This window comes from Muntiacus reevesi, chromosome 17 (genome assembly GCF_963930625.1).
Source record: "Muntiacus reevesi chromosome 17, mMunRee1.1, whole genome shotgun sequence".
In the NCBI taxonomy this organism is placed as follows: domain Eukaryota; kingdom Metazoa; phylum Chordata; class Mammalia; order Artiodactyla; family Cervidae; genus Muntiacus; species Muntiacus reevesi.
Window position 1 is genome coordinate 43,448,471 of NC_089265.1, and position 15,131 is coordinate 43,463,601.

Here is a 15,131-nt window from a genome sequence, read left to right on the forward strand (position 1 = left end):
TAGGGAGCAGGGGTGGTGGTGGGGGTCGTGAAGAAAATCTGTGCGGTGTAATCTTTCCACCTGTTAGAGAGCGGAACAGACCCGAGCGCTATGTTTTAAGGGAAGATCTGGCATAGTCATTTGAAAGCTTTATTTGTTGGGGTTTTTGTTTAGACACGGGGACCTGATTAAAAGCACAGTCAGAAGATGACGAGGTCCCGCACTCCCTCCCCTCGTGGATGTTTCCTTGAGCACTGAAAAGGCTTCCAAAACATTAAATGCAGCTGACATTTTTTTCTGAGTTTAAAAAAAAAAAATCGGAAAAAGGCAGAAATGTACAGAGTAGTCCCGTGGCCGCTTCCCGCGGGGTCCCGCGTGCCACCGCGTCCCATTCCCGCCAGCTCGGGTCTCCTAGGAGCCGCAAGGGGCGGAGGGGTGGGGCGTGCCCGCTGACGCTACCAGGCAGGGACTGCGCAGGCGCCGGGCGGGCTCTCGCGCAGTCGCGCGCCGCGCTATTCGCGCGGGACTGGGACGCCGGCGCGCTGGGGCCGCAGGTAGGTGGGAACAGAAGCCACTACCGGGAAGAGAGACCGCCAGGATGGCGACACCGAGCAGGAAAACGTCCACTCCAAGCTCCCTGGCCTCCAAGAGAGCTGTCCTGAGTGAGCCCTCGTCGGAAGTCCCGAGCAAGAAAAAGAGTTCGGTCCCACCGGCGGCGCCACCGCCACTGCTGTCGTCCGGGCCTTTCGTGGAAGGCTCTATCGTCCGCATCGCGATGGAGAACTTCCTGTGAGTGACCGGAGGCCGTGCCGCGGCGTGGGAGGCCAGCGGCCGGCACACGGGCGGGTCGGTAGAGGTGTGCCTGGCTTTTGAGGTTTTAGTAAATTCGCCCGGGTATTGCGGTGAGGAGATTTGCTTGTGGGCCGAGGAGACTGACGTGTTTGTTGATGTGGTAGGTGTGTGCGTTGTGTATTGCAATTTTTTAATTCCTAATGCCAAAGTTGTTTGAAGGCGTCAAATGGCGGGCAGTGGACGTAGTAGGAATTACATCTCCTCCCGCTGGGAGTCACGGCCTGTAGACATAATCTGTAATTCACAAAACCTGGGAAGTCAAAAAGCAACAGTTAAATCAGTGCGACAGTGACGCTGTGGCACATTCGTGAAGAGAAGGCAGTTATCAGGTGGACAAAGATGGTGATGGTTGTCATGGATGGAGACATTTCCTGAAATGTACCAGAAAATTAAACCCTGCTCTCAATTGTTGCGTTACGCAGCAGAGCCTTGACTCCTTCAAATCTGACTTTCTTCCCTGGTTCCTTTCTCACCCTTCAGACAACTAACTAATCTTAGTATTCACTTTATTATTTTTTTTTTTTCATAGTATTCACTTTAGAATTGTAAAGATATTGTAACACAACTACCGTGTATCCGTCTAGCACCTTGCAGTTCATTTGTCTATTATATTTTAAGCTTGCACAGTGGCCCAAGGAAAACAATTACAGTAACAATAACGACATTTTTTTAAAAGCATCTATCCTGTGCGAGGTATAGAAACAGGTACTTTATTTACACAGTACCCTCATTCATTCCTCATAACTCTTTATAGTATCTCCACTGATAAGCTCAGAGAGGTTAATTTGCCCAGGGTTACTCAGCTGATACTTAACCTGAGTTTAAATTCAAATCAGGAAAGATAAATATAGTCAAATGAAGTACCTACCATAATTGTGTGTGTGTGTGTGTGTGTGTGTGTGAGATCAGGATGCTACCATAATTGTGTGTGTGTGTTATCAGGAAGGGCCTTGTACTGGAGGATATGAAAGTCTTAAGGGAACAGCATGGAACTACCTGAAACAGTTTGCTGTATTTAGTAAGTTTCCAGTATCCTAGTATGACTAGGACATAGGATGTGAGTGAGTGTATGGATAGAGTTGATACTGATGATAAATAGGATTATTGAGGGTCTGTGTTTCCTGTGCTGAGAAATTGCAACTTTATCCTGTAGGCAGCCAGGATGCATTTTAAATAGGGCATCACATGTGGTTTGAGCTTCAAAGGTGGTGCTAGTGCTAAATAACCTGCTTGCCAATGGAAGAGAAATAGGAGACGGGGGATGGATCTCCTGGAGGGCTTCATCGGAACTCACTCCAGTATTCTTGCCTGGAGAATTCTGTGGACAGAGTAGCCTGGTGGGCTTCATCCATAGCATCACAAAAAGTTGGACATGACTGAAAAAGCGCACACGCATGCACCCTCATGTGGTTTATATTACTTTGGAAGCAGTGTGAAGGATGATTTAGGAAGGGGGCAAGATTGGAGGCAAGAAAGCTTTTACAATATGAAGGCAGAGATAATCGGGATTTGAGTCTCGCAGTGGGAAGTTAGGAGCAGAAAGAATAGATTTGACAGGATTTTGTCTGCAGATTAATTGCAAGGCATCAGGGTGAAGGAGAAATGGAGCATTTTTCTCAAGTCTCTCTCTTGGCTAGTTGGTATAGAGCTGTGCCAAAGAGGGAGTAATTCTGGGAGGGTAATAATAAATGCCTTTTGTATGTTGTGAATTGAAGTTTCCTGTGGGGCATCTAAAAGGTCTTCAATGGGCAGTATTTGTAAGGGTTTGGAGCTTATAGGAAAATGTTAATAGATGAGAGACTTGAGAATCATGCATATAGGTGATTGTTAAAATTGCAGAAATGGTTGAAGTTGCCTCGAAGGGAATAGAAATAGAAGTCCAAGTACAGAGTTCGAGAGGAATGCCAACATTTATGGGCAAGCAGAACTGACAGATTGAGAAGAAACTATTCAGGGAAATAAGGGGGGACCGGTGGGAGAGTATTATCAGAGAACCCAAGGAAAAAGAGTGCTTCAAAAACATGTGATACTGTGAAGTCAGATTACAGAAAAGAACCTGCTGCATTTAGCAGTCAGGAGATCTTTGGCACTTTGAGGTAGTGGAAGTGGAAAACTTTGCAGTCAGAAGAATGAATGAGTGTGAGGAAGTAAAGCTTGGACGTGAAGAGGAGAAAGAAAAGGTAGCTGGAAAGTGCATAACTAAGTAAGGTTTTGTTTATTTTTGTGAGAGGACTTTGAGTTTTAGGAATGAAGTAAGAAGGCCTAGAGAACTGAAATGGCCTGGAAGAGAGTAGTCAAGGGAAAGATTGCTGTGAGTTAACCAAGTCCAGTGGGATTGAGAGTAGAGGGAAGAGATTTCTAGGCAGCAGTAATAGCATATGCAAAGGCTTTGAGAAAGAAGGAAGCATAAGATAGTCAAGAAACTGAAGGAAATTCCTTACAGGTAAACTTTAAAGGTCTAATTAGAGAATAGGGGAAGGAGATAGAAAGTAGAAAAAGATGATCTAGATGATCTAAATTATGAAAGGTCCTATTTTATCTGTTTCTTTTTTTAAAAACAATGTATGTCAGATTTTCTTGTTTACCAACTTTATTTGGTGATAAATGGAATGATGAGTGGGTGAGTAGTGTGAACAGAGGTGAAGGAGATGAAAAGAACCAAAGATGATGCCTAGGTTTCTGCTGTCGGCAGGGGAATGAGTAATGGTATCTTTCACTAAGAGATTGCAAGAGTGGTTTTAGTTTTTTGTTTGTTTGTTTTTTTTTAAGGCTTATGAAAAAGTAATTCCGGTTTTGGACTGTGAATTTTAAATTATTATAGCTAGACTGAAACACATCTTTATTGATCAAAATAGCAACCATTACAGTCAACACATTTTTGCCAACAAAAATTAAGTTTGTTTATTCTTGTAGCGTAAAAATCCGTCCTTCAGGATTTGTTGAACTGTTGGAAAGCATTTTCTGTTTCATGCTGGTTGTGGAAGTGATTTGCCTGCAAAATGTTGTCGAGATGCTTGAAGAAGTGGTAATCGGTTGGCGATAGGTTATGTGGCTGTTGAGGCAAAACTTCATAGCCCAATTCATTCAACTTTTGAAGAGTTGGTTTTGTGATGTATGGTCAGGCGTTGTCATGGAGATGAATTGGGCCCATTCAGTTGGCCAGTGTTGGCTGCAGGCATTGCAGTTTCTGTGCATCTCATCGATTTGCTGAGCACACTTCTCAGATGTAATGGTTTCTTTACACCAGGATTCAGAAAGCTGTAGTGTCTCAGATGGGCAGCAGACCACCAAAAGAGTGATCATGACCTTTTTTTTTTTTTGGTTTGGCTTTGGAAAGTGCTTTGGAGTTTCTTCTTGGTCCAACCACTGAGCAGGTCATCACTGGTTGTGATATGAAGTCCACTTTTTGTCACATGTCACAATCCAATCAAGAAATGGTTTGTTGTTGCATACAATAAGAGAAGATGGCACTTCAGAACAACGATTTTTTTTTTTTGTCAGTTCATGAGGCACCCACTTAGCGAGCTTTTCCACCTTTCCAATTTGCTTCAAATGCCAAATGACCATAGGAGGATTGACACTGAGTTCTTGGGCAACTTCTGATGTAGTTGTAAGAGGTTCTGCATTGATGATCCGCTCAGTTGGTTGTTGTCATTCAACTTCCAATGGCCGGCCAGTGCGCTACTCATCTTCAAGGCTTTCATCTCCTTTGCAAAACTTCTTGAGACGGTGCAGTTTCATTAGCAGTTCCTGGGCCAAATGCGTGGTTGATGTTGAGAGTTATCTCCGCTGCCTTATGGACCCATTTTGAACTCGAATAAGAAAATTGCTTGAATTTGCATTTTGTCTAACATCATTTCCCTAGTCTAAAATAAATATAAAATACACAGCAAGTAGTAAGTCATTAGCAAAAAAGAGGCAAAAAATGTGCATTAAAATGATGTGTAACATAACCACATTTATTTGAAAATCTATTCCAATATCAAACAGCAAAGTTCAACAATGCAAAACCACAGTTACTTTTGCACCAGTGTAATAGTTTTGAATATGTTAAGTTTGAAGTGACTGTTGTGGGACATCCAAATAGAGTTCTTGAGGTGGGAATTGCATCTGTAGGTCATCAGAGCTGACTTTCAGTATATAGATATTACCTGAGACCATGGAGAATATTATGAGGTACTATATAAAGTATGTAAACTGGCCTCTGAAGTTAGCTTTTTCAGGGAGAGGTCAGAGAAAAGGGAACTCACAAAAGGTAATTTCCAATAAATATATTGTAGACTCAGAATGGTTTTTTTTGTTTGTTTTTGTTTTTATTGCAGAGGCTTTATTTAGTTTTTGGCAGCTTTTTGTGTTTTTAGTATTTATGTGTAACGATATAGGTCAGACGTTTTCATGCTTTTTTTCTGCTGCATTTGTTTGCTTAAATACTAGTTGCATCAGTATTTTAGTAAGACAGTTCAGAGCAGGAAATTCAAATATTAAAAGAATGTAACTGCATGTGTTGGGATTAAGAAGCTCCAAGTCAGATAATTTTCCAGATGTCTGAAATTCCCAAACTAGTTTTATTTTAACTGTTGTAAAGGATTGTTTCAAGACTCTGTTGTTACTAGAATAAAGCTTCTGAAAAGATGAATGCTCTGCAGAGAAGTGGGGTTGGAAACCTGCCAGAAAATACTTTTCTTTACCACCTGTATTTATTTTATTACCACTTGGAATTTCAGAATTATTAATTTCTGGGAGTATTAAAGTTGAAGTGTGCTTGGTTAAATTCTTTGAATACCTAGCAAGTTAGTAATAGGTTAAGCTTTTACCCTTGGGGAATTAGTTGGTAGCCAGCTGAAACTGGGCACAGGACATTACTTATGGGCTCCAGTTCCAGATATTCAAGGACATGGTACAGAGATACTGAGTCAGTTTCCTTCACATCTTGCCATAACTGTCCCTGAAGACTAATCTGGATTAGATGCTACTGTTGCAGGTAGAGAGTGGGACAGCATGCTGCTTTCTGGTATGAGGGAATGTTACAGACATGCTTGGTGATGATGCACTCTTGTTTCCTCCCATAGGAATAAAATTTAATTTGTACTAGAAATAGACCCTTTGGTGAATGTCTGGCAGCATATTAAAGGAAATTCATGTTATTTTTAAAAATTAATAAACTATTGAGTTGCTATGTCTTCAGTTTTCTAATTATAATAAAAATAATTCAGTTGACTATGATAAGTTTCTAGTAAGCATTTTAATTCAAGAGAAATAGAAATGTAAAATACACAAATTTAGAATGAGCCATTACTTCACTTACATATAATTTGTTTAAAACTCATTTGTACAGTAGCTTTGATGTAGTTTCTAATGTATTAGAATTACTTAAGAATAAATTGTATCAAACTTTGCTCTATTCAGCAGACTTAATATTTGAAAAAAATTACGTGAACTTTTATTTTCCCATGAATGTCCTAATTGTAGATATACTTTGTCACTTTTTCATTTCTCTCACTGACAGATTTTTTTTTTCCCATCTAAATTAACAACCTATAAACTAATCTTACTTACATTAAAATTTATAAGTTTAGTTGGTTTTTAAAGAATTTGAGGAAACCTATAGATAGTGATAAGGGTAAAGCAAGTGCTTTAAGTAGGAAAATATTCTTCACTTCTTGTCCCTACTTAGTAATCTCACCTCTTTATAATTTAGGACATATGATGTCTGTGAAGTATCTCCTGGGCCCCACTTGAATATGATCATTGGAGCTAATGGAACAGGGAAGTCCAGCATCGTATGTGCCATTTGCCTTGGATTAGCAGGCAAACCTGCTTTCATGGGACGGGCAGATAAGGTAAGTTAACATAGGTACTTTTAACAAAATTCAAAACCATGAATTGCTTTTGGTAACAAATCAATTTCTGCATCTTAATTCCTTGGTTATGTCAAATGTGTTTTGCTTGAGTATAGATAATGAAGTTGGCAGGTAGAGACACTGAGGAAAGATCTCAATTTCCAGAAGTAGTTTGCTATGTAGTTTGCTATATACCTAGAGAATTCTCCAAGTGTGTAACACCTTCAGCCTTAGAAATAGTGTAAGAAACTTTTTAAATGTATTACTGGACTTGTGAAAAGGAGAAGTAAGTTTACAAATGGCACAAACAAAGTGATTTGGATCCGAAGATTTCTGCAAACTCTAAAGTTGTTTTCCCAGGGTTGTTTACTTACCTTGTGCCCTGAAACCTGGCTTTGAATTTGTTGCATAGGATTGGGGGTCCTGAGGGTGTAGAAGAGTTAGAAGATAAAACTATGAGTAGTGTGTAGCAGGGGAAAAAAAAATCACAAAGTAGGGCTACTTGTCTCTTTGTTATCTCTGAATACAGTAGTAGAAGGAAAAAGAAAAAAATCTTTCAAACAAGCCTCAACAAATACATTGTAATTTTAGTTTAAAGTGTCCTCGCTTAGTAATATCTCTGGCAGAAACAAATGCAAATCCTCTGAAGGAAAATGCCTTCAATACAGTCCTGAAAAGTAATCTAACGTAAAGTTCCAAGAAATTCATGAATCCATACCCCCAAAAAATCACAAAGCATAGGAGGAAATGAACCATCAGAAATGAGACCTAATAAAAACAACAGGTTATATAATCTGACCTGTAGAGCTTGTATATATAGAATGTAAACTAGGAATATTTAGTTTATTTAGGAACTGAAAGAAGGTTGCAAAGGAGTAAGTAACAAAAAGATCAGGTAAATTTGAAAAAGAATCAGTGAGAATATAAATAAAAATACATGAGAGAGAAACTTGATGAACAGGTAAAACAACAAAGCAGGCATATTTGAGAATATGTGAACCAAAATACTTGACAGTTTTTCTACAAATGAAATATAGAGCTAAAGCAAAAAAATAAAAAGTATGAAATCAAGATTGAGACCTGCTAGTTAAAGGAAAATAATGGACTAAGGAAGAGGCAGTACTCAAGCAAAGAATGACTAAGAATTTTCCAGAAATGCTGAAAAACTTGAATCCTCAGATTCATTGCACCTAAATATGTTCCAGATGGTGTAAATGAAAGAAATACATAAATAGACACATTGTAGTAAATTTTAGAATACCAAACATGGTAGTGATATGGTCTCAGAATGTGAAGGAGTTGAGAAAACAGTCTGAGATCCTCATAAAGGAACTTTGAAAGTGTTTAATTGAGGAAGAAGGAAAATTATTTCAAAAGAAAGTCTGAGAGGTAAAAAGATGTGAGCAATGAAATGGTACATAGTTAAGTGTTAGTTGCACAATTGTGCCTGACACTTTGCAATCCTGTGGACTGTAGCCCAGCAGGCTCCTATGTCCATGGAATTCTCCAGTCAAGAATACTGGAATAGGTTGCCATTCCCTTCTCCTGGGGAACTACCCAACCCAGGGATCGAACCCAGGTCTCCCACATTGCAGACAGATTCTTCACCATCTCACCAGTGAAGTCTACTAAACAAGTAGTAAAGTTATGTGTAAACTGTATAAAATAATACTGATGTCTCATTTGTCACTTTTTTAAATCAAAGAAGATAGAACTAAATGTTGTCAAAAGCAGTGATCAGAGTTAAAGTATTCTCTGTATTGTTGGGAGAAAGTTAAGATAATTGGTTAACTTAAGAGTTTATTAAGTGAAATGTGCATGTTAAAATTTGTAGGGTAAACCAGTTAAAAAAAAAAAAAGAGAAATTGAAATATGTAACTTCCAAACAGGAAAGGTTAAAGTAGGAGGAGCAAAGTAGAGGAAAAATGACCACTGCCCAAACATTCCAGAAGGAATCTTGAGAAAGGAGAGAGAGAAAAGAAACAGAAATGTGAAAAAGGACATCATTAGAAAACATAAGAAAGAGTGGAAATACACGCACAATACCTTTCACAATAATTATGACTGCCACTAGGGCATTACAAGAATGCAGCAGAGGTTTATATATTCATAATAAAAGAATATTATGAGAATCATTCCACTAAAGTGTATATGTTTTAAAAGTTGTGACTGTATATATTTCTTTTTTTTTTTTTTGAGACTTAAATTTTATTTTATTTTATTTATTTATTTTTTCCTTTATTTTTATTAGTTGGAGGCTAATTACTTCACAGCATTGCACTGGGTTTTGTCATACACTGACATGAATCAGCCATGGAGTTACATGTATTCCCCATCCTGATCCCCCCTCCCACCTCCCTCTCCACCCTATTCCTCTGGGTCCTCCCAGTGTACCAGGCCCGAGCACTCGTCTCATGCATCCCACCTGGGCTGGTGATCTGTTTCACTATAGATAATATACATGCTGTTCTCTCGAAACATCCCACCCTCGCCTTCTCCCACAGAGTCCAAAAGTCTGTTCTGTACATCTGTGTCTCTTTTTCTGTTTTGCATATAGGGTTATCGTTACCATCTTTCTAAATTCCATATATATGTGTTAGTATGCTATAATGTTATTTATTTTTCTGGCTTACTTCACTCTGTATAATGGGCTCCAGTTTCATCCATCTCATTAGAACTGATTCAAATGAATTCTTTTTAATGGCTGAGTAATATTCCATGGTGTATATGTACCACAGCTTCCTTATCCATTCGTCTGCTCATGGGCATCTAGGCTGCTTCCATGTCCTGGCTATTATAAACAGTGCTGTGATGAACATTGGGGTGCACATGTCTCTTTCAGATCTGGTTTCCTCAGTGTGTATGCCCAGAAGTGGGATTGCTGGGTCATATGGCAGTTCTATTTCCAGTTTTTTAAGAAATCTCCACACTGTTCTCCATAGTGGCTGTACTAGTTTGCATTCCCACCAACAGTGTAAGAGGGTTCCCTTTTCTCCACACCCTCTCCAGCATTTATTGCTTGTAGACTTTTGGATAGCAGCCATCCTGACTGGCGTGACTGTATATATTTCTACAGCTATTTAAATGATCAAAACTGACTCTTAAGTAGAGAAGATAAATTAGCTGGTAAGTTTTTTCTCATAGAGAACACCAGACAAAAACAAAATGTGAATTAGTCCTAACAGCAAAAGTTGCTGTTTACACAGGGAAATGTGACTTTAGGTACCCAAATCAATCAAGGATAGCGTGAGAAAATAACAAGCCCATTTCACTCATGAATCTGGAGGCAAAAATCACACACAAAAAAGGAACTTTAGCATGCTGAATTTAATAATATATAATACATTGTGAACAAAGTTATTAAAAAAATGAGAGATTGATTATTAGAAAAAAATGAACATAATACACCATGTTTTAAAGAAGTAGAACTCAATAATTTCTCAACAAATAAAAAGCATTCTGTTAAATTCCATAGTAATTTATGATTAAAAACTCTTAGTAAACTAGGAATAGAATGGACCTTTCTTAAATTCAGGAGATATCTATGAAAATGTACATGTCAAGGTTACCTACTATCATTACTATTGAACATTTCATTGGAAGTTCTAGGTAGAAAAGAAAAGATATGTGTTAAAAAGAAAGAAAACTCGTTCACAGATCGTAGGAATGTCTGCTTAAAAACCATAAAGAAATTTTGGCTAAGCCTCCTGATGGATTAATATGCAAATTTAATAGGGTTAAGTCACCCATCAACAGAAAATTGGATTAAAGATTTACTGAGCATGGCCCCGCCCATCAGAACAAGACCCAGTTTCCCCCTGAGTCAGTCTCTCCCATCAGGAAGCTTCTATAAGCCTCTTACCTTCTCCATTAGAGGGCAGACAAACTGAAAACCACAATCACATAAACCTAACCAATCTGCTCACATGGACCACAGCCTTATCTAACTCAATGAAACTATGAGCCATGCCATGTAAGGCCACCCAAGACAGACAGGTCATGGTGGAGAATTCTGACAAAACATGGTCCACTGGAGAAGGGAACAGCAAACCACTTCAGTAGTATTTCCTTGAGAACCCCTTGAACAGTATGAAAAGACAAAAAGATAGGACACTGAAAGATGAACTCCCCAGGTCGGTAGGTGTCCAGTATGCTATGGGAGATCAGTGGAGAAATAAGTTCAGAAAGAATGAAGAGATGGAGCCAAAGCAACAACAACACTCAGTTGTGGATGTGACTGGTAATGGAAGTAAAATCCGATGTTGTAAAGAGCAATATTGCATAGGTATCTGGAATGTTAGGCCCATGAATCAAGTCATATTGGAAATGATCAAACAGGAGGTGGCAAGAGTGAACATCGACATTTTAGGAATCAGTGAACTAAAGTGGACTGGAATGGGTGAGTTTAACTCAGATGACCATTATATCTACTACTGTGGGTAAGAATCCCTTAGAAGACATGGAGTAGCCATCATAGTCAACAAAAGAGTCTGAAATGCAGTAGTTGGATACACTCTCAGAAACGACAGAATGATCTCTGTTTGTTTCCAAGGCAAACCATTCAGTATCACAGTTATCCAAGTCTATGCCCTGACTGGTAATGCTGTAAGAAGCTGAAGTTGAACAGTTCTGTAAAGACCTCCAAAACCTTCTAGAACTAACACCCAAAAAAGAATCCTTTTCATTTTAGGGAACTAGAAGGCAAAAGTAGGAAGTCAGGAAATAGCTGGAGTAACAGGCAAAATTGGCCTTGGAGTACAGAATGTAGCAAGGCAAAGGTAACAGTTCTGCCAAGAGAACGCACTGGTCACAGCAAACGCCCTCTTCCAACAACACAAGAGACGACTCTACACATGGACATCACCAGATGGTCAGTACTGAAATCAGACTGCTTATATTCTTTGCAGCCAAAGATGGAGAAGCACTGTACACTCAGCAAAAACAAGACAGGGAGCCGACTGTGGCTCAGATCATGAAAATAAATATTACCAAATTCAGACTTAAATTGAAGAAAGTAGGGAAAACCACTAACCACTCAGGTATGTCCTAAATCAAATCCTTACAGCTATACAGTGGAAGTGACAAATAGATTCAAGGGATTAGATCTGATAGAGTGCCTGAAGAACTATGGACAGAGGTTTGTGACATTGTACAGGAGGCAGTGATCAAGACCATCACAAAGAAAAAGAAATGCAAAAAGGCAAAATGGTTGAGGAGTCCTTACAAATAGCTGAGAAAAGAAGAGATGCTAAAGGCAAAGGAGAAAAGGACAGATAATTCCATTTGAATGCAGAGTTCCAAAGAATAGCATGGAGAGAAAAGAAAGCCTTTCTCAATGATCAATGCAAAGAAATAGAGGAAAACAACAGAATGGGAGAGACTAGAGATCTCTTCAAGAAAATTGGAGATACCACGGGAACATTTCATGCAAATATGGGCGCAATAAAGGACAGAAATGGTATGGACCTAGCAGAAGCAGAAGATATTAAAAAGAGGTGGCAAGAAAACACAGAACTATACAAAAACAATCTTCATGACCCAGATAATCACGATGGTGTATTCACTCACCTAGAGCCAGACATCTTGGAATGCAAAGTCAAGTGGGCCTTAGGGGAAGCATCACTACGAACAAAACTAGTGGAAGTAATGGAACTTCAGTTGAGCTATTTCAGATCCTATAAGATGATGCTGTGAAAGTGCTGCACTCAATATACCAGCAAATTTGGAAAACTCAGCAGTGGCCACAGGACTACAAAAGGTCAGTTTTCATTCCAATCCCAAAGAAGGACAGTGCCAAAGATTGTTCAAACTACCTCACAATCGCACTCATCTCACATGTTAGCAAAGTAATGCTCAAAATTCTCCAAGCCAGGCTTCAACATTACATGAATCGTGAAATTCCAGATGTACAAGCTGGATTTAGGAAAGGCAGAGGAACCAGAGATCAAATTGCCAGCATTTGCTGGATCATCATAAAAGCAAGAGAGTTCCAGAAAAACATCTACTTCTGCTTTATTGACTATGCCAAAACCTTTGACTATGTGGATCACAATAAACTATGGAAAATTCTTCAAGAGATGGGAATACCAGACCATCTTACCTGCCTCCTGAGAAACCTGTATGCAGGTCAAGAAGCAACAGTGAGAACTGGACACGGAACAACAGACTGGTTCCAAATCAGGAAAGAAGTATGTCAAGGCTGAATATTGTCACCCTGCTCATTTAACTTATAGGCAGAGTACACCATGTGAAATGTTAGGGTGGATGAAGCACAAATTGGAATCAGACTTGCTGGGAGAAATATGAGTAACCTCATATATGCAGATGACGCCACCCTTACGGCAGAACGTGAAGAAGAACTAGAGAGCCTCCTGATGAAAGTGAAAGAGGAAAGTGAAAAAGTTGGCTTAAAACTCAACATTCAGGAAACTGACATCGTGGCATCTGGTCCCATCACTTCATCACTTCACAGATGGGGAAACAATGGAAACAGTGAGAGACTTTATTTTGGGGGGCTCCAGAATCACTGCAGATGGTGACTGCAGCCATGAAAGACCTCCTCCTTGAAAGAAAAGGTATGACCAACCCAGTCAGCATATTAAAAAGCAGAGACATTACTTTGCTGACAAAGGTCCGCCTAGTCAAAGCTATGGTTTTTCCAGTAGGCAAGTATAGGTGTGAGAGTTGAAATATAAAAAAAGCTAGGCGCCAAAGAATTGATGCTTTTAAACTGTGTTGTTGGAGAAGAGTCTTGAGAGTCCCTTGGTCTCCAAGGAGATCCAGCCAATCCATCCTAAAGGAAATCAGTTCTGAATGTTCATTGGAAGGACTGATGCTGTAGCTGAAACTTCAATACTTTGGCCACCTGATGTGAAGAGCTGACTCATTTGAAAAGACCCTGATGGTGGGAAAGATTGAGGGCAGGAGGAAAAGGGAACGACAAAGGATGAGACGGTTGGCTGGCATCACTGACTCAATGTGCATGAGTCTGAGAACTCCGGGAGTTGGCGATGGACAGGGGGGCCTGGTGTGCTGTGGTGCATGGTGTCGCAGAGTCAGACACGGCTGAGCGACTGAACTGAACTGAGATGTGAGATAGTGTAACACTGACACTGAATCTGTGAGTGCATTGATCTTGCATATCTTAGCCTTCAGATTTCTGAAGCTAAGCCACCCACCCTGGGGGACTTTTGTTACAGAATCCCAGACTAAGTCAAGGACCTTTTTACATTTTTACTAAGGACTCCAAAACCTTTTCTGTGAGTTATATGTATTGATTAGAATTAATAATAAACTTGGAAATAATTATAATTAGCAGATTAGAAATAAGAACTGAGAACCCCCTTAAAAAGTTGTATAACAAAAATCACTTGCATTTCTGTGTTCACTTAACAGTGAACAGTAAATGCAATTATGGATATTATAGCAACAAAGGTTTAAGTTACATAGCTGCAAATAAAAGGTATATATGCAGAGGTTACAGTTTTTATTTTAAAATGTTAACATTTGGTACATGTCATGATAAGTGTCATTCCAATCAGAATCCTGCTACCGTCTAAAAATTACAAGCTGGTTAAAATTTAGAAAAAACAGGGCGAAAAATAGCTAAGCTCCTTCTAAAACAATAGGATAAAGTGGAAAACCTTATCTACTGGATATCAAGATGATACAAAATTATGGTAAATTAAGACATTGTGGTATTGATGTAGGATAGACTAGTGTGATGTGACAGAATAAAGAGCCAAGATACAAAGCTTAGTAAAAACTTGATTTATGACAGAGCTGACATTGTAGGTGAATGAGGAATAGATGGATAAATGGTACTGAGACAACTGGTTATTGGTATACAAAAAGATGAGATTGAGTCTTATCCTCATATTTTAACAAAAATTAGTTCCAGGTGGATTAAATATCTAAATGTGATTGACCAGGAAGTTTTTAGAAGAGATCAGTACTGGAAGAGAATATTTTTGTGACTTCAGGTTATGAAAATGTCTTAAAGCATAGACCTAAAAGGAAAAGTTGATAATTTCAGCTATAATAAAATTAAGGAACTTCTGTTCATCTAAAAGACACCTTGTAGAGAAAAGACTAGTCACAAATTGGGAACATGTACATATAGCACATATAACAAGATTGATATACAACCTATATAATAAGCAAAATAATGACAACTCATAAGACACGTGAGCAAAAGATATGCTTAAAAGTCTCACAGTCAAGAGGCAACCCAGACAACCAGTGCATTCCTACAGACATGAAAAGATGCTCAACTTCATTAATTATAAGAGAAACGCACATTAGCCCTGGTAAGGTATATCTATCAGACCCACCAGAATTCTGTTGGTGCCATGTGCTTAGAAGGATATAAAGCAGGGGAAACTCTGATGAATTCTTGGTGGGAATATGAATTTGTACAACCCCCTTGGAAAGTACTATGGTATTACCTAGTAAATCTGT

At 39.1% G+C, this 15,131-nt stretch overlaps 1 protein-coding gene across 2 annotated transcripts in view; it reads left to right on the forward strand.

Annotated features, from left to right (window-relative positions):
* Positions 1-484: 484 nt before the first annotated feature.
* The window catches only part of SMC5 (structural maintenance of chromosomes 5), a 104,595-nt gene continuing 89,948 nt past the window's right edge, over positions 485-15,131 (forward strand). Inside the window, exons 1-2 of one of the 2 annotated variants that reach the window (XM_065907930.1) lie at positions 485-768; positions 6,530-6,671. In XM_065907930.1, the coding sequence (XP_065764002.1) occupies positions 578-768; positions 6,530-6,671 (333 nt within the window). In that variant the 5' untranslated portion in view covers positions 485-577. The remainder of the gene's footprint in view (positions 769-6,529; positions 6,672-15,131) is intronic. The other variant, XM_065907929.1, reaches the window with a different exon arrangement.